This window comes from Clupea harengus, chromosome 17 (assembly GCF_900700415.2).
Source record: "Clupea harengus chromosome 17, Ch_v2.0.2, whole genome shotgun sequence".
Classification (NCBI taxonomy): domain Eukaryota; kingdom Metazoa; phylum Chordata; class Actinopteri; order Clupeiformes; family Clupeidae; genus Clupea; species Clupea harengus.
Genome location: NC_045168.1, coordinates 22,248,560 through 22,266,587, shown reverse-complemented (window position 1 = coordinate 22,266,587; position 18,028 = coordinate 22,248,560). Strand labels below are relative to the sequence as shown.

Below are 18,028 nucleotides of genomic sequence, written 5' to 3'. Positions count from 1 at the left end.
GCTATATGACCCCAAGATCTATATGCACTTTACACACACAGTGTGTGTGTGTGTGTGTGTGTGTGTGTCTGTACACGTAGTTCTGTGTACTTTCCCCTGTTGCTTGGTGCTAAGCCTTGTGCAGAGTTTGTTTATGTGGTCCACACATTCCAAGCAGGCAGTGGAACAGAACGTGGAGCTCTGATATATGGCGCACTCTCCACACCTTCAAACACATCAATCAGTCAAGACGGCAACGGCACACCACATCTGCAATCAGCTCAAATGCGTGGAGAACATTCTGCATACGCTACTGGCTCGGTATGGGACTGTGCGCAAATGTGCTTCTGTGTAAGTGTGTGTGTGTGTGTGTGTGTGTATTTTTCATGTAATTGTGTGTGTGTGTGTGTGAGTATTTGCCATGTAATTGTGTGTCTGTGTATTTGCCATGTAATTGTGTGTCTGTGTGTGTGTGTGTATTTGCCATGCAATTGTGTGTCTCTGTGTGTGTGTGTGTGTGTGTGTGTGTGTCCGTGTGTAGTTGTGTGCATGTGTGTGTTTAAGTCTGAGTGTGTGTCTACATGCAGGAGTGGTGTGCATTCCATAAGAATGAGAGTGTAAACTAGACAGTTTAACACGCTTAAAGGGTTGCTCTGGTGTGCACAGAGAGACTCGCACGGACAGAGGCTGCAGGCGATGTGCGAGAGGCTGAGAGAGCACTTCAAAAGCGTGTCCAATGACACACACCTGTCTGTGCACGAGATGAGGGCGGGGTGGTGACGCGGACCACCTGTAGCTGAACCCTCTCTCTCTCTCACTCACACACACACACACACACACACACACACACACACACACACACACACACACACACACACACACACACACACACACAGAGGAGAGGCTCTCCACAGAGACAGAGAGATCCCAGTGGTTTCACAGCCTGAGGTCCGATACACACACATCAAAGGAGAAGAGATGGTACAGGAAAACCTCTCTTTGTGACAAAGTGTAGAGGGTATGTTTGGGTTACTCCTTCTAGCCAGGGCGTTTCCTTCGGTGCCTATTTTAACCTGGATTGTATTTTTGGGGGGACGGGTGGGTTGAGTAGGTTTGTTTGAGCTCCAACCCTACATCTCTGCCCACGGCACCATATATTTAGAAGATCAAATGTATTGAAATGAATGGTTTCGAGCATAAAGGGGATGTCGTTATGTAGGTGCGCTCAAGGAGTGGATGGACAGGATCACCTTCTTTTACATTTACATTTAGTCATTTAGCAGACGCTTTTATCCAAAGCGACTTACAAGGATGTATACACATTGTACATTTACACTGATGGCACACTGCACATCAGGAGCAATTAGGGGTTCAGTGTCTTGCTCAAGGACGCTTCGACAGGGAATCGAACTAGCAACCTTCTGATTACTAAACGACTTCTCTACCTCCTGTACCACTGCCGCCCCAATTGTTTGTGTTATATACAGAACAGTCAAGACAAAGAATGTTAACTGCATTTTATTTCTGTAATAGCTCATGCAGTCTCCATAGTCCTCCTGACTGTTTCATGAGCGTAATTGACCTTGCATTCGCCCATGTCCATTACATTTTGCTCCATATCACAAGGAACAACACATTACATACTGCCCAGTGCATTCACAATATATTTCTTTAGGAAAATAATACAAATAAAACATGCCTGAATCGGGATTGAAATCAACCCTTTCATACTTACGTGTTAATACGCGTTTGGAACTGGAGAGATAATTGTGAGTAATGAACTGGAAGAGGTATCAGCTCACCTGTGCTGTAGACCAGGGGGGAGACGGGGCTCTTCTGAGGCAGCATGCTCTTCATCCGGCTGGCCTCTTCAGGGTGGTTGAAGCGGAAGAAGTAGGATTTGCCCAGACAGAGAGAGTAGCCTAAAGGGGGGGGGGCAAACGCACACACATGAATGCATTACACACACACACATGAATGCATTACACACACACACACACACACACACACACACACACACACACACACACACACACACACACACACACACACACACACACACACACACACACACACACACACACACACTAAACAAATGCGTACATACATGCATTACACACACACACACACACACCACCAAAAGGCAAATGTTTTCTTTCCCTAAGACAAAGTGGAGCTACAAGTCAGGTGACATCGTCACGGTAACAGCTCATCTTCATCTGTGGGCCTCTGTCAGTTAGGGCTCCATTACCGAGCACTGTTTGCGTTCGCCATCAATTTAGATGAATAACAGTGGCATTACACAAGATGTCAGGGTCATGACCTCACAGACACCACCAGTACCACAGCTGTCTAAACATCTCAGTGCTGGCAAGGGACACGGTAGGGGTAGGGGTGGTGGTGGGGTCATGTCCAAATACACCAGTACATATTTTTTCAGTCCCATCCTTGTGCTCTCTCTAAGGGCTCGAGTCTGCCAGACTGCATACAGATGGCCTCAATGGAACAGTCAGTTCACCTGCCGAATGCAATTTTTACTCAACCCTCTACTCTCCAAAGCTAATGTTATCGTTTCCCTTTCACACCTTTAGCAGAGAATAAACTGCTTAATCCAAATGTAAATCAGAGTGAAATGAATTAACCGTTTTTAGCGAGCTGTTGACTTTTTGTAGTTGCTCGATGAAGTCTTCCTCTTTGCTGCCATAATTCTGGCAGACAGCTCAGTGTCGTTGCACGGCGGCTTCCAGCAGAAATGAAACCGGACACTCGAGAACAAGCGCTCTGCACAAGCCCAGAAAGAATTGGATGTGGAAAAATGTGATCATGGAACAAATTTGAGACCTCTTTCCCTCTCTGCAAACCCCTCTAAAAATCCTCAGACCATCTTGCATCAGTGTTTCTTAGCTTGATGAAAACACCCATGAATGGATTCAATTCAGCAGTAGAAAAATGTGTTTGTATCATAATGTATACTTTATATACATTGTATATTGTGATACTGCAGCAGTTATTCACAACTGCATCAAACTCACTGGAATGCGGTGATGGATCACAAGTGAGGAGACTACCAGCACTGCTAAAAGCACATATGAACCCTTTAGCATTTACCATGACATAGCCTTCCTCTCCATCTGTGCAAAGAAGACACTGTCTGACTGGTTTCTCTCCGCAAGAACTGGAGCATCACTGAACTGGCCCATAAATCTCGCCAGAGCAGGATAAACCTGGGCTTTTTGTTGGTAAGGTATGAGATCATGATTTGGTGACACAGAGGTCGACCTCTAAACGTCTTTCTTTGATGCCCCCAAAAAAAGAAGTACTCTGGCATGCTTTGTGGATAAGGGCCTGTTTTTTTTTTTTACTAGGGGCCTTTTCCAAACCGGACCCACCCCACTTCCACATGAAGTGAATTCTGTTTTGTAGTAACACTCGCAGCTGTGGAGGGCACTAGAACCTTTGGGTAGGGTGTGATCCAGTGGCAAACTTTGGGATGCCCTCGACAGAAAAAGGAAATTGATGGCAGTCGTTTCACTGAAATAACGAACAATAAATAAAAAAAAAACATCATAAAAATAGTCTCCTTTTTGGAGACCCTTGGACATTTTTGGATTTCTTCCTTTTTTACTCCTTTCATTATTTGTATGTGGAGTTGAAGTGAAGTTGACCTCCATATGCTGTAATGTCCCACACACGTTGTATAATGTACTTTTCAGTCTTCCGTGTTTTACTGCTTTTACTCCTAACATCTGTTTCACTGATATGTTGTAAATTAGTATTTAATTAACAAGTACAGCCATGTGGCCCAACAAACTGACAGCTAGAGTTAAGGTGCTGCACATACACGAAAACATAGTTGCACATGCTTGCGAAGCCTGTATCGATGCAGACTCACTCAGGCACGCTGATGGAGGGTCTTGTAACCCACTTCCACTCCATGCTAATTGGTTGGAGATGGCACTTAATGTGGCAGACCCTCGACGTGAACGCGCAAATGGAGTGGAAGTGGGTAGGGAGAGGGTGAAGGGGCTAGTTTGGAAATGGCTCTAGTTTTGGTATGTGAGGAGCTATGCTAGATACTGAATCTGACAACATCCCTCAATCAGTCCTGTGGGTTTAAGAAATGATAGGGCTTATTGGGCCGACACAGAATCTGGTCTCTATGGGTAGACATACTTTGAAGTTCATGTTTTCATCTGTAACACACATGCTATCGTCAGAAATGCACACACCTCAACAGGAAAGGCTTGACCAATGAGTAGGAGGGTGTTTAGTCTATGGTCAGCCTGAACACACACTTCCAGGAATAGATAAACCGCATGAGAGGTACACCCAAGGTGTCCATGCACTAATGTGTGTGTGTGTGTGTAAGTGTGCGTGTATGTGTGAGTGAGTGCAAAAGAGAGAGAGAGAGAGAGAACAAGTGTTTGCATGTGATCGAGTGAGTGAGTAAAAGAGAGAGAGAGAAAGAGAAAGAAAATAAATAAATAGGTCTACCACTCTCTGTCTAATGATTAACAACGCCATCAGACATTCCTCATTTACAGCAAACATGGAGGAGGGGCTCAAGGCATTTAACGCCTCTCTCTACAAAAGCTTATGGGTTCTTGTGATCTTTCATTTGGAAAAATAAAAAAAGGGTCATCTCTATTTGTTTATAACCCCTTTTCTCATTTCCTGTTCTAGCAAACCTTCATGCAACAACTATAAAAAGCCATCTCATAAACGCATAAAATCAAAGCGTTTGCTGAGGCTTTATGACATGCTTTGATTAATGAAATGCGCATGCTGCTCTGTGCAAACTAGTCTGTTCTGTGGGGCTACTTCGGAGAAATATGAGGGCAAAATCCCTCATTTCAAGTCGGCAATTTGGCCTACTGCACAGGCACAGGGTATCTTAACCTTCATATCACTCGAGGGCATTCTATCTGTTCTTGTGATCGTCAATTTAGAGATCATTTGCAAACACCCAACCTCTTCTCTACACAATGTACATCTTTCAATGTGTGTGTACCCGTCATTTCTCACTTAACTATTCTAAAGCAAGATGTCACCATAAAGTAATATGGCTTCAACAGAACTACTTCATCGAACGAAAAACGATCATGGTGACATCGTTAGTAGGTCGCTGACTTTTGTAGAGCGTTTGCCTGTCTTCTTTGAAGATAAATCGTACTTCATAGTGGTCTCTCGAGTAGTCTTAAAACACGTGCACGTGACCTGGTGATCCAGCCAAGTTTCCACATTTTAACCACATTGTTTATATGCCACTGGTTTGAAGATCTTACGTTAAATGATTTCTCAGGTGGTCTTACGCAAGGATTTTGATCTTCAGAATCAACAGCATGCATTACGTCTTTTGACGCTACATTCTATGAAGTTGCAAAAAAAGCGCAATGCTACAGGGAAACCGTAAGCCGATACATTTATTCATTCTTTTTTTCAGTCACTGCTCTAAGGTTAACTTAAGAATCAACCAAACTAATGAGGCAACCGAGACAGCATGAAATCAGTAGCGTGGGCTACCTGGCGACAACAATGCGGGATGTATGCCACCAAATTCCAAGTAATTAAAACATTCCTGAAGCTGCCAAAGCAATAACCTTTTCTTACATTGCCATCCAACTGAATTCGACACAGAAGCGCTTATAGTGTTAGAAACTGCTGTTGACATAAACTTGTACGGCTAATAATTTTTTTTTTTTTAGAATTTCCCAAGTTTGACGACCTCGTTCCTACCTTTGGTCCTGCACACACCTCGGGCTGGTTGGAGTCAACGTTCAGTGATGATGGTCGGACTCGCTGCCTGAAAAGGGTAGGCTCAACAAAACTTCTACTCAGACCAAGTCCATCCGGCGTTTAGAATATTCTCCCTTTGTATTGTATGCTAGATAAAAGCAATAAAAACTTTTCTGTGACCGAAGAAAACAGTTCTTAACCCTAGGGTCAATTAGCCGGTCGATCCACGGCGCTTGTGCCCTGAGCCCGACAAAAGTGGGCTATTTAATCTCCGCCCCTTCACTTTTTCTTTGTTTCGCAGTTTGCTTATCTCCAAGACACCTCTGCAGTCAACTCAGAGAACATTGAACCGGTGACAGCTCCTCACAATATGTTTAAGTTAAACATTTACATTTCAGTTCGATCAGAAATATGCGATTCTTCGAAACATTCCACAAATAATAGGATACGGGCTATGATGGATTGTTTTTATGGTGAGTGAAACGATTCATTTCACACCGATTAGGTCATTCCCACAATTCACAAATTATGTAGTATTCATTAATTATCTGAATGATTGAATGGATAGATTATTAGGGATTGGTGGATTTTTTGGGGGGCTGCGTGTTTCTTGGCTTGTTTGTCTGATCTGATAACGTCGTTCTGCCGTTAGGTAGGGTACTGGGTCAGCTGAAAAGCTTGCAGTCTACACTCAAACCCACAACGTACCTATCAGCATTCAAACGGTATACTGTACATAACATCAACCCCTACAAAACCCCCTCTGTAGTGCAGCTAGCTGGAGGCTTGTGACCACCTGAGCTGTTAGTATTGTAGAGTATATCCCTTTGAATGAGACTGCAAGCGTGAACTTGATAGGATACCGAGTTGTAAGATGACAGGACCCCAGTGATAGTAATAAAGCTCTGACAGAGCCAACTATTTTGCTCTCGAGAGGTGCTGAAGAGGGCAGGACTCCTAAGAAAAACCTGTGTGATAGCGTCTAGGCAGACTAATCTAGACTAGGCTTAAGGCTCAATCGCCCGAAGCATCTCAGGCCAGGGAAGAGTAGCCCCAGGGATGTGTCCATTTTCACGCTGTCTGTTTGCACCCTTTCTCCAGCACGCGTTTGGCAATGCTCTGCAAACACGTCAGGAACTCCTTCTCGCTGTCCTCCTTCTCTCTCTCTCACACACTCAGTGGTCACTCCCCTCTGTTTGTCTCACTCCCAGTTTTAGTGCCCCCCCCCCCCCCCAAACTCATTCCTTTTGCCTCACCCCCCTCCCTTCAGTGTCTCCATCAGACAAACCCGCCCACATGCACACCAACACATATTCACACTACCACTGTAAATATTTACTCCGCATAAGTGAGAGTGGTAGAACAAATAAGTGTTCCCTCAACTGTTTTCGCCGTGAGAATCTACCACAAGGGAACAGTGCCAAGCAGAGACCCATAGTTGAGATATTTAATGACAGCTAAGGGGTGGACAGAGTAAGGAAGAATGTGTGAGTGAGGAAGAAATGAGAGAAGGAATGCCACTTCTCTCTCTCTCTCTTTCTCTCTCTCTCTCTCTCTCTTCCTTTTTCTCTCTCTCTCTCTCTCTCTCTCTCTCTCTCTCTCTCTCTCTTTCTCTCTTTGCAGTCCCTTGGAAGCTGTGAGTCACAGCATAGCAGGCATCAGCCAGTCCAAACCCCTCTCTAATTAAGTGCAAAACCAGGGTACCGCTGGAAAAGGAACATCATGCACTGTGGACCTAGACTCATAAATCCTGAGTGCTTTTTCACACACACACACACACACACACACTCTCTCTCATACACACACACACATATACAGAAGTATGCACATACACAATCTCTCACACACACTCTCTCTCACACACACACACACAGACAGACACACACACACACACACACACAGACAGACACACACACACACACACACACACACACAGACGTATAACACACACTCGTCTATCATGCGCGCCACATAAGTGTGATTCTTCACTGCTTACTTACTTTAAAAAATCTTTACCTCATATATGCATATGCAAACATATGTACACATAAATAAATACAAATTATTGAGTGTCACATAACTCCAGAGTACCTGACTACTATTGCACTACAAGCCATGACCAGTAGGTGTCAACAGTAACTTACACCAGCAGTGTGGCATGTACATTGAATGGGTCTAACCTTAGCATAGAACAGATTTATATGAATGGGAACCATGAGAAAAGGCGATGACATACCTTGTGTGAGTTGTGTGGGTCTGTTGACGGGGACGCCATCAAGGGAACACAAGTGACTGCAAGGGTCAAGGGTCACGACCCCTCCCCGATTCTCAATCACACAGTGCTCTGCTTCAATGCCAGGGCCTTCAATGGTGATATCCTGAGGCACGGGGGCATCGTCACGCCCAATACGAGTCACACCTGGGTGACAGAGAATACCATCAGGAAGTCAAAAGATGCCCTTTCAACAGGAGGACGAGATGTTGGAGTGACCCAAGTGAACCCGAGTTGGACCACATTGTGGTGATAGGGTACATAATTGTGTATATCTATGAACAGTCATACCGCCTTTCTCCTCTCATGCCCATTAATATTCTACAGCCATCTATAAAAATGAAATAGTTTGTAAGGCTCTGTGCCAGAGTTTTATCTGTCTGTCGATCTAAAGTATTTATCCTTATCTACATACATCTATCAACATTCAAGTTATTAAATATGTCGTAATGACAGGAATGTACTCGCACACTGACATGGTTACTTTCAGTGATGTTTTTGCTCAGGGCGGTTTAAAATTGCATTCATTAAGGAAAGTATGGGAATGCCTGGGGCCTGCGGAGATCAAATTACAATGACGTAAGAGCAAAGCTGACCCCTGCCTACCATGGGTAGAAAAACTACTGGAAGTCTTGGCATTTCTGTTGCGTGGAAATGAACTGTGTGTGTGTGTCTGTGTGTCTGTGTGTCTGTGATGGCAGTGTAGCACTTGAGTGTAGTACCAGTGCCCGGCAGTCAAACATTTCCACACAGATACACGCACGTTTCACGTCATTACAGCTCAAATCGTGGGAAAGAATGACGCAAATGTCCCTGCATCTGAGTCTCAGTGGACTGCTTTGGGTTCCTCCATGTTAGATTCACAGCTCGCTTCACAGACCGCACGTCTGACCTGATATTCTCTGCGATCACAGTGGATATAGCAGTTCGCCATCATCATCATCATCATCATCATCATCACATTCATTAATGGAAGGGAAACTCCTTTTATATCGAACTCCTTGCTGGAGGAAGTATCCTTGGCTCCTTCTCACCCTCATAATTGGCTGCCTGCTTCATTTCCTGTAGGACAGTGGGGTTGCATTCCTTCAGCACCCTTTGTGACATTGATAGTAAGGCTACAGATAGCAAACATCTACTGTAGCATTGTGTGATGATGGCACACACACACACACACAAACAAACACACACACACACACACACACACACGGGAGTGGGAGCTGGCACCTGGATAGAAATATGATATTAAGTCTGGGTGTCAGACGTCCAGCTCATTCTTTTCAGGGCAGAATACTTAGGGGCTCCACCCTGTCTCGGGCTTTGTGGAAATCAGCATAAGAAAGCGCCGGTGGCCCCTCCTTTCTCAGAGATAACCCCAAAGCGGAGTTCAGCCTCCCCTCACCCTGACTCCAGGCCCCAAGCCAGGACTAACAATAGCAGACGCTCACATCCTGAGGATCACAATGACAGTCAAGTCGCCACCACCTTGTTTGTTCTCGGTGAGACGCAAGCTCAAACTAGGCCAAAGAGTGGTGGTAAGAGGGGCGTTTGTGTGTGCGTGTGTAAATGAATGAGGAATAACAATATGATGTGAATACATATATATGTATGGATAAGTGATAGACTGATATATCAGTGTTGTGCCGAGGTTCTGCTCATGTGCTAAGGCTCTGCTCAAGGTTTCTTCCTGTTTACACGGGTCCAGGGGGTTCAGGCCCTGGGCTCTGTAAAGCGCCTGGAGACAATTTTATGGTTTTTGCACTATATATAAATATATATATATATATATATATATATATATATATATAAATAAATAAATAATATTGAATTGGATTGAAAGTTTTGCTGATGTATTGGCCACTATCGGCCCCCTTTCACACTTATGAGCTCATACTGGTATCGGCCTCCTCATGCAGGTGTTGCTGATATTTTTCCCAAAACGCCCTCTTGTGTTTATGCTAGATATAGCAGGTTTACGCTACATATGGCAGGTTGGTGAAAACCCCTGCTTGGGAACCACAACCATAACATTTGCAGCAAAGACAATTTGTGCACCAGGAAGTGACATCGGGCTAGGAGGAAGACATTCACTGCACATTTACTGGCACAGGTTGGTTAACCATTTCCGTTTCCCAATTCACCAATATCCCAACCTCTACACTATTTCTTTAGCATATGCTTTTATTCAAAGTGATCTGCAGTACAGGTTTTCATTAGTATGTGAGCTCCTTGGGAATAAAACTACTGGAGACCCAGTGATTAAATGAGGCTAATTTATTTCATGCTTCGACAAATGATAGCTGATTACTCAGTGATGGAATTTGAGGTAGGTAGCTAGCGCTTTTGGTCACGAAGGGACAGAGAAAACCATAAGAATCTGAAAAGAAAACCAACACCAGTCTGTAAACAGATTTTGTTCCCCCAGGGGGTGTAAACATCTGCACATTGACTTTTGGTTCTCAGAGAAGGTATTTGCAACTTATCATATTCCCTTCTTGTATTTAGTTTTTTGCAAAAGTCCAAATATGATCAAAGTGATATTGATATTGGTATCGGCTCTAAAAAAAATGCATAATGGTCGATCCCTAGTGTGGATGAGTGTGTGCAAGTGAAAGAGAAAGAAACAGAGGGAGAATTTGAAAACAGGGTGCCAAAGAGACTGGCTTACCTTCGTTCAGTGGCAGCAGTGTAATAGCCACACTGAGCCGCCCGCTGCCCAAGCTAACCAGGTGAGGGGTGGCTGCCTGCACCTTCATAGGCCTCCCAGTGTCCATCAGGTCCAGAGCAGGGCTCTGACAAGAGGTACAAATACACTCAATCAGAGCTAAATGTCAGATTAGGAGAACACAAATTCCTGACACTAGACTTTTCTGTTTTCAATTTCTGAAAAGACGTCACTGTCTGTCATACTAGTGGTTTAGCGTAGAAGGCTAATCATGAATCAAGATAGAGGACTCCTGGACCCACCTGAGGACTGATAGGATCAGGCTGGTCTGACTCTGGCTGGAGTCTCCCCTCTGCATCTGTGTCTATATCCTGCAGATGAAAAGAGTCTTTAGACTTGGCGGGTATAACCGAGACAAGCACTAAAATAGGATTATGTGTCAATACACACACACACACACACACACACACACACATCCCAGCTGCAACAGTCCTGTAAGGGAGAGTTCATGTTCATGTGTGACCACAGATGGCTGATAATGTCTCCTCCAACCACTATTCTCCCCGGACAGATTAGTGCTAACACAAGCCATGGCCAGTCATCTCCACACCATTAGCCGGTGTCTCGTCCGATCTAAATAGAGAACGAATAATTGTGTTAAAGTATTTTCCAATGACTCACTGACGCCCATGGGCACATGTGTGCTTTCAAACCCAGGCAGAGGCCATCAGAGGGCCGGGACTCCCTGCCATGTCCGAGCTGATACGGGGTGGAATGTCAGTGTGTGAGTGTGTGAAAGTGTTCCAGAAGGGGAACAAGGAGAAGTGAAAAAAAAAAAAAAAAAAACACTTTTTGAAACGAAAGGGTGGGAGGACTTGGTAAGAATGTTTTCCATGCCTACAGTTTCCCACGAGCCAGTGTTTGGCATGTCATGCCAGCCGTGGGGTGGCGAGGATGGACGGCCCCTTCTTTGGGCTGGCCACTCTGTAGCGAGTGGTTACCATGGAAAGGGGAGGCGAGCGCTGAGCAACCACACAGTTACATCTGTGTGAGTTGTGGCCTTGGACTGAAAATCCAACATGGCTTCCCCCTCTCATAAATTGCAACAGTAGACATGGACTTCTGTTGTCCCACAACATCATTGAATAAGAAAGCTAAGCAACAGAGTTTAACAGAACTGTATGAAATAAAACAATGTTAATCAGAACATTAAATGCACACACACAATTATGGCAGACAAGCAATATGAGTTTGACAAGAAATATGAGGCAGATTCTGTAGTGGTCAGCTGTTTGACTCAAAATACATAGAAAAACCATGTAAAAGTGCAACATATCAATGTCAGTAAGTAGCGGTCAGCTGTTTGTTGCACATTTACCTGAAAAACTGCTCTCAAATTGCCATGTCAGAGAGTTTCTAAATAAGGTGTCAAGCCAGAGATGACACCATAAGTACAAAAGTAAAACTGAATAGGAAACAAAAATGAGTAGTGGAGGACTGTCAGTAGAGAAGAAGAGAGCAGTGAAAGAGTCAGTAGAGCACAAGCTCAGAGCCAAGGCCATGACATGACTGGAGACGGATAGATCTGTGGGCGAATGACACACACAGTCAGATCTCCCGCCAAATGCAGTCACCCGACTAAGCCCTGCCAATCAATGAGTTCTACAGACAGAGTGAGTGTGTCTCAGCACTTCAGTGTGCAGAGCTGATTAAGGTCTCAGGACAATGTTCACATGCCCTAACAGCGTCTTCTGCTGCTGAGCTATGAGCTTACGTGGACAGGAAGAGCCGGCTCACAGGCAGCCCTCGCCTTCCATGCCTGCCCCCCCCCCCCCCCCAACCTCTCTCAGTCCTCAGTCCAGCCATTTCCTTAGATTCAAAACCTACTTCCTGTCTGTGAGATTGCTGTTTTCCAAACACCCTTGTGTCCTCTCGCACACCGTCAGTCACTTCACTTTAATCAGCAAGATTAACCTCCTTTTGTCACACTACGACACGGTATCTGATTACAAATCTCTGAACAAACAATCTGTTAATGTCACTCTGTGTTTCTTTTTCCCTTAAAAACATCTTCATGGCGGTATCAGTTGTTAAAAGTTCTGTGTGAACAATTACTGAGTTAAAATGTGTCTGAGTGTGTCTCATTGTTCAGAGGGCCATTGGTATGAGAAGGAGAAAGTGGGTCAATGCCTCCTTAGAAGTTCAGGTTGAAATTCATGTGTATGTGAAGTCCCCCTCATCCAACCTCCACACCCACCCACCCACCCCCGCCATCCCCTCATTTGCCTGACCTGGCCTTCTCCCCAGGTGGAGGGGACGTGTCCCAGCAAGCCCCGGCCTCAGCTCTGCCTTTGGGATGCACTCAGGTATGTCGCCCTGGGATACGAAGACTGCTGCGAGTCACATTCCTGACCTCCAGTGCTCGATTCTATCAGCCTCGGGGGAAGGATCTGGTTCCACGGAGGAGTCATGGAGGTCCTCAGGATCTATTATATGACTTATGACTGCCCGCAGATGATTTTCTTTTCATCCTCATCTCTCTCTCTTTCTCTCTCTTCTCTCTCTCTCATTCTGCTCTTAACAATTAAGAATCTCTCTATGGGGGAAATCACAGAGAGTCAGACATGTCTGAACTGCTGCAGCCACATCAGATGTCTGTGTAAAAGCTTCTAATCGAGTGCGTAAATAAAAGCTCCAAAGCCAAAGTGAACTAGGTAAGGGGAATTTCATGTCATAAATGCAGATGTAAACAGAAAATCTGTCCCAGTTGTGTCAGCATCTGTAATTTGGTTCTTTATTGGAACAAGAGGACAAAAACAACCGACTCACTTAACCACGTGCACATTGGTCTGCCAAATACAGCTTTTTACGGGTTATTGACAGTCCTGTCATGCCACATCTAATGCAACTCTGCTGCCATGTCTACTGACAGATGCAAGTGGAGGACCTTTGAAACAACTCCAGCTGTGGCACAGATGGAGTGATCAAAGGGACAGCTGTTGACACACCGCATTCTTGATTAGACCCTCTATCATGTCCCCATACAGGCGTCTGTGGTGACACTGTCGGGGGGCTGCAAAAGGTGCCAAAACCTGAGCAGGGATGAGTGTGAAGGGGCTTTATATGACTCTATTATCACCATCACGTCCATGCATTTTGATCCTTCTGGTTTGAAACAACTTGAAGCAAAAAACACTGGCAACATAGAAGACTTTTACACCAAGAACACTGACTACATAGGTATTGTTTAGTATCATAATGTAAGCAGCTTTGTGAAGTTTGGCTCTTCAGCTCACTGTTATTTATGGAGTTGTGTTTTCTATTTCAATGAACCACAGTCGTCACAGGCCCTAAATTAAAGTTCACGTCTACTTTGTATTTGCTTTTAATTTATTGCCTGTGTTGTCTGAATTATAATGCATTGACAGGACCCTCCTCTGAGCTCGGATGCTTCCACTAACAACCCTGCACATTTCTCCACCAGCATGATGCTATCTCTCCCCCCATCCACCCAATCACTGGGCCAGACCAGCCTGTCACATGTGACAATGACCTTATTGTTGCCACGGCGCCCTGTTCAACATGGGATCCCCTTCTGCATGCCACACATTTATGAGGGGGGGGACCCTGCCCCCTTTCCTCCCAAAGACACACACACTTTTTCTCAGCCAACTCAGGACCTTTTTACGAAGACAAACCCCTTTCTGTTCACTGTCTGTGGCCTGGGAGGCCACTCTCGCCCACTAAAGCCAGTATAAAACCTTCTGTTCGTAACAAAGAGTGGTTATGAGTTTTTTTTTTTAACTTTTTCTTTTCCTGCAAAAAGTAAATACAAGTCCCCTGCGTTGAATTTTTGTCCAGTGGTTAAGTTTTCCATAATGGGTGCTGTTTTTTGTGCTTGCACCTGCAATTGTTCTGTGTGAGGTTTTTTTTTCCACAACCAATTGGTTAAATATACAAATCTCCAGTCCAATATAAACAAGAAAGAGGATGTGGACTGTTTTTACAGCTGGGTGTAAATTCAGCATTATACTGCATTAATATAAAATTTACATTAGGGTCGGCCATGATGACTGGAATACCATATGCATGTATTTTATGGCGACGTTTGAAAGGAGGAAGAAATAAAAGCAAATGTTGCACATGGAGAGCAGATTACCACTGGAGACGCATCTCCTCATATGCAAACTCTGTTCCTGAAGTATTAAGCGTTCATGTTACATTTGAAAGAGACACTATTGGGATTGCTTGAGACTTTTACCTCTGTGTTCTCCTATACTACATAAGATCATATATATGTCAGCACATCTCTGAAGAGATTCAAAGACACAGACCAACAACACTCATTTTAATGGAGATTGGAGCCTATTCGATAATGCCAATCATCACACCTTGCTCAGGGTTTAAGTTATAACATTCTGTTGTTGCATATGCTGTACCTTTATCTCTGCTAAACCCTTTAATATAATTCCCTGTAATGCATACCTTTTTATTCATCACATTTCTTTTACTGCCACCACATTTTTGTCAGCAGGTCAGGAAAAGCTGATTTCATAAAGCAGTGATCAAATAAAGCAACATATTTAGTCTGTTTCCACATAATTGAGTTGCAAATACATCTACTCAAACTCCTAAATCCCCTTATATCTGACAATACAGAAGATGAAGCATAATGCCATAATCACTAAAACAACTTTCTTGCACCTGCTGTAGATTAATCTAGTGTTGTCTATAAACAACAGCTATGTAAAACTCCAAACTTTAGATTCCATTCTGGCTTTTTTTTCCCGATGTCCACAAAAGAAGACTATCCTTTCTCATCATCTGATGAAGAGATAAGTCACCTATCCTGGCCGACTGCACATCAGTACACGTGACGTGCCCAACAGACACAACACAGCTTCAGTCTTGCAAGGGCTTGCAGGTAGAGCTTGGTCCGGACTGTATTGGCATGCAGCGTTTCCAATAATATAAACAATGCTGTCTTTGTTTCTCCAATGAAAGCACACACGCTTATTAAATAAGGGATAATGTGCCTTAAGCCGATGTATTCACTAAAAGGACAAAAAACAAAGAAAAGAAATTCGGATGTGACCCACTTATATTTGTGGTTCGGTCTATTGAACACGTTGACGTAAACCATAACTTTGTATTGTGTGACATATCGTTGTAAAAAATATTAGCATATCCACAAGCTTCAGTTTCATAAAGTGATTATTTCTTACCATTACTGATAAGATGTCTGTCATGTTCACATACAACGTCAGAATCTCTCCCCCAGGTGTTCAGTGTAGTTTCCGTGCTTCAATCTTGAAACTTGAAATCCCAACGTTGAACATATATCCTAAAGTCCTTGTTATTATGTATCTGAGTCAGTCGCTGTAAAAGTGTGAATCACTGCACAGATTCATCAACCCTTTCCACCTCTTCGAGGACCAGTGGCGCTGTCCGGTCCAAGCACCGGCGGCGACTTGCAGTGAGGAATGCGCAACAGCTGGAAGGGAACTTGGGAAATACTTTCCGCCTGCGCAGTGAGAGCGGAGAGTTCAACCAAACGGTGATGACAGATAGGCTGAAATTAAATAAAGTTAATACGGAGGTGTTAACAACAGTGACGTTGTGGTTACATTCTTGTCATTTTCAGCAAGTCGTATTTAGAAACGAGCGTGAATGAGTGCGTGTGATTTCAGTTGATTCATTATGGACTGGTTGACCATCCATTGTTCATTATACGCTTGCTTCCCTTCGGGACAAACACCGGTGCCGTAAACTTAAGGGAAATGCAGTCCCTCCTTTAACCGCAATTGTCACTGTTTAGGGTGTTTTCCGGACACATTGGACTCATTTACTGTCACTGTTGATATGCTCTATGTTGGTGCTTTTTAGTAATATTACACCAAAGGCAAATGCGTTGTAGCCAATTTATTTGATTTAATTCGTATGAGGTTAAAACTTTCTCACACAATCTGGAACACCCTCTGCTTATGGGAATGTCAACTCAATTGCAATTTCAATTGCAACTTTTTCTTTTGAAAAGTTATTTTTAACCTTAATTTATATTACTGCCTAATGGATCCAAACCAATACAGACCAAAATCACTCAGAACAGGAAGGGTTCGCCATCAACAGGAAACATCACTGTGGGCCATATTTTTCTTTGATTGTTGATCAACATGGGGAAAAAAAGGCTTTTGACAACATCAGTGCCAAGCAAAGGCATTATCCTTTTTCTCTGATTACAATTTGCCAAAGGGTGTCAACCCATAATTACAGCCACAAACAGTGGCAAGGGACAAACAGCTGGCCTATACACCCGCACATCATGAAGCACACACTGGAATGCTTTCTCTTGATTTCTGTTTTGGCACACCTGTGACACCAGAATGATGTGTTGGCCTTCCGCAGACTTTGACTGTAATTCATGTGAAAGAACTTTGAAACCTATTCCAACACCAAGAATTTGTGCAGATACGGTTCCACTGGATTGGCACATTGTGCCGAATGTGTGTGGTCTACAAACCAAGGGTGAGCAATGATACTGTGGGAATATTGAAACGAACTAACAGAACAGTTTTTTTCGCACATTACACAACAAATGTATTTTTAACATAAATTGAACTCAAATGCTTCACAGTGAAAACAATTATTTCTTATTTAACAGTTTCATATGGTACTTTACACTTTTGGCCAAGACCCCAAAGATCAAATTATTGTAACGGAAAGCATTCAAGTTGAAAGGCCTGTTGAAATGTTTACAAATAATCTGTGTACATACTGTAGAGAACATGACACGTTTCCTGTTTTGAACTGAGACATTTTACTTTGGGGATCATGATAGCTTCAAATCATTATTAATGAAGTGAGCTTATTACTGGGGATTTAGGTGGAATGTTGAAGGATGGAAACAGTCAGTGTGGTTCTTGTGACAAACATATGAATTCAAACCAATTTTATGAATTTATGTAACAACCTTAACAATGACCACTGTGTCAATATACTACAGTACCACAGGCCTTAACCTCCAACAGTAAGTCAATGGCAACAATGACAAGGATGTGTTCTTTTTTTTTTAACCTTACCTTGACCAGAACCTGTAGCCAGAAATCTGTTCTATTTTGGAAATAGAATATAAACATAGAAGGAGAAAGGAGGAAGTTGAAGGTGATGTTATGTAACATGTGGAGGTGATGTAAAGGAGTTACACCAGCAATCATGTGTCAGTCAGCATATATCAAGTGGACATATAAGTCTGTGTTTTGTAATGTTACAGCAGCATAATACTAATGATCAGCATCTTCATTTTCTCCATCAGAAACAGTCTACTTGAGTCAACAAACTAATCACATAGATCTAATCACGAGTCATTTCATCCATTT

General features: G+C 43.5%; 1 protein-coding gene and 1 long non-coding RNA gene across 4 annotated transcripts in view; one reads left to right on the top strand and one right to left on the bottom strand.

The window, feature by feature from the left end:
• phldb2b (pleckstrin homology-like domain, family B, member 2b) overlaps positions 1-16,295 on the bottom strand; it is a 47,579-nt gene extending 31,284 nt beyond the window's left edge. Inside the window, 5 exon segments of the mRNA XM_031583451.2 lie at positions 1,782-1,901; positions 7,952-8,134; positions 10,656-10,779; positions 10,955-11,023; positions 15,878-16,295. Of these exon segments, the coding sequence (XP_031439311.1) occupies positions 1,782-1,901; positions 7,952-8,134; positions 10,656-10,779; positions 10,955-11,023; positions 15,878-15,901 (520 nt within the window). The 5' untranslated portion in view covers positions 15,902-16,295.
• LOC116224337 lies at positions 5,191-15,949 on the top strand. 3 transcript variants are annotated; one of them, XR_004165539.1, is made up of 3 exons: positions 5,191-5,388; positions 5,696-5,791; positions 12,960-15,949. It is a non-coding gene; the product is annotated as an uncharacterized LOC116224337 (long non-coding RNA). The 3 variants fall into 3 exon arrangements; XR_004165537.1 differs by having other exon boundaries at positions 5,191-5,542; XR_004165538.1 differs by having other exon boundaries at positions 5,191-5,542; positions 5,685-5,791.
• Positions 16,296-18,028: the final 1,733 nt, after the last annotated feature.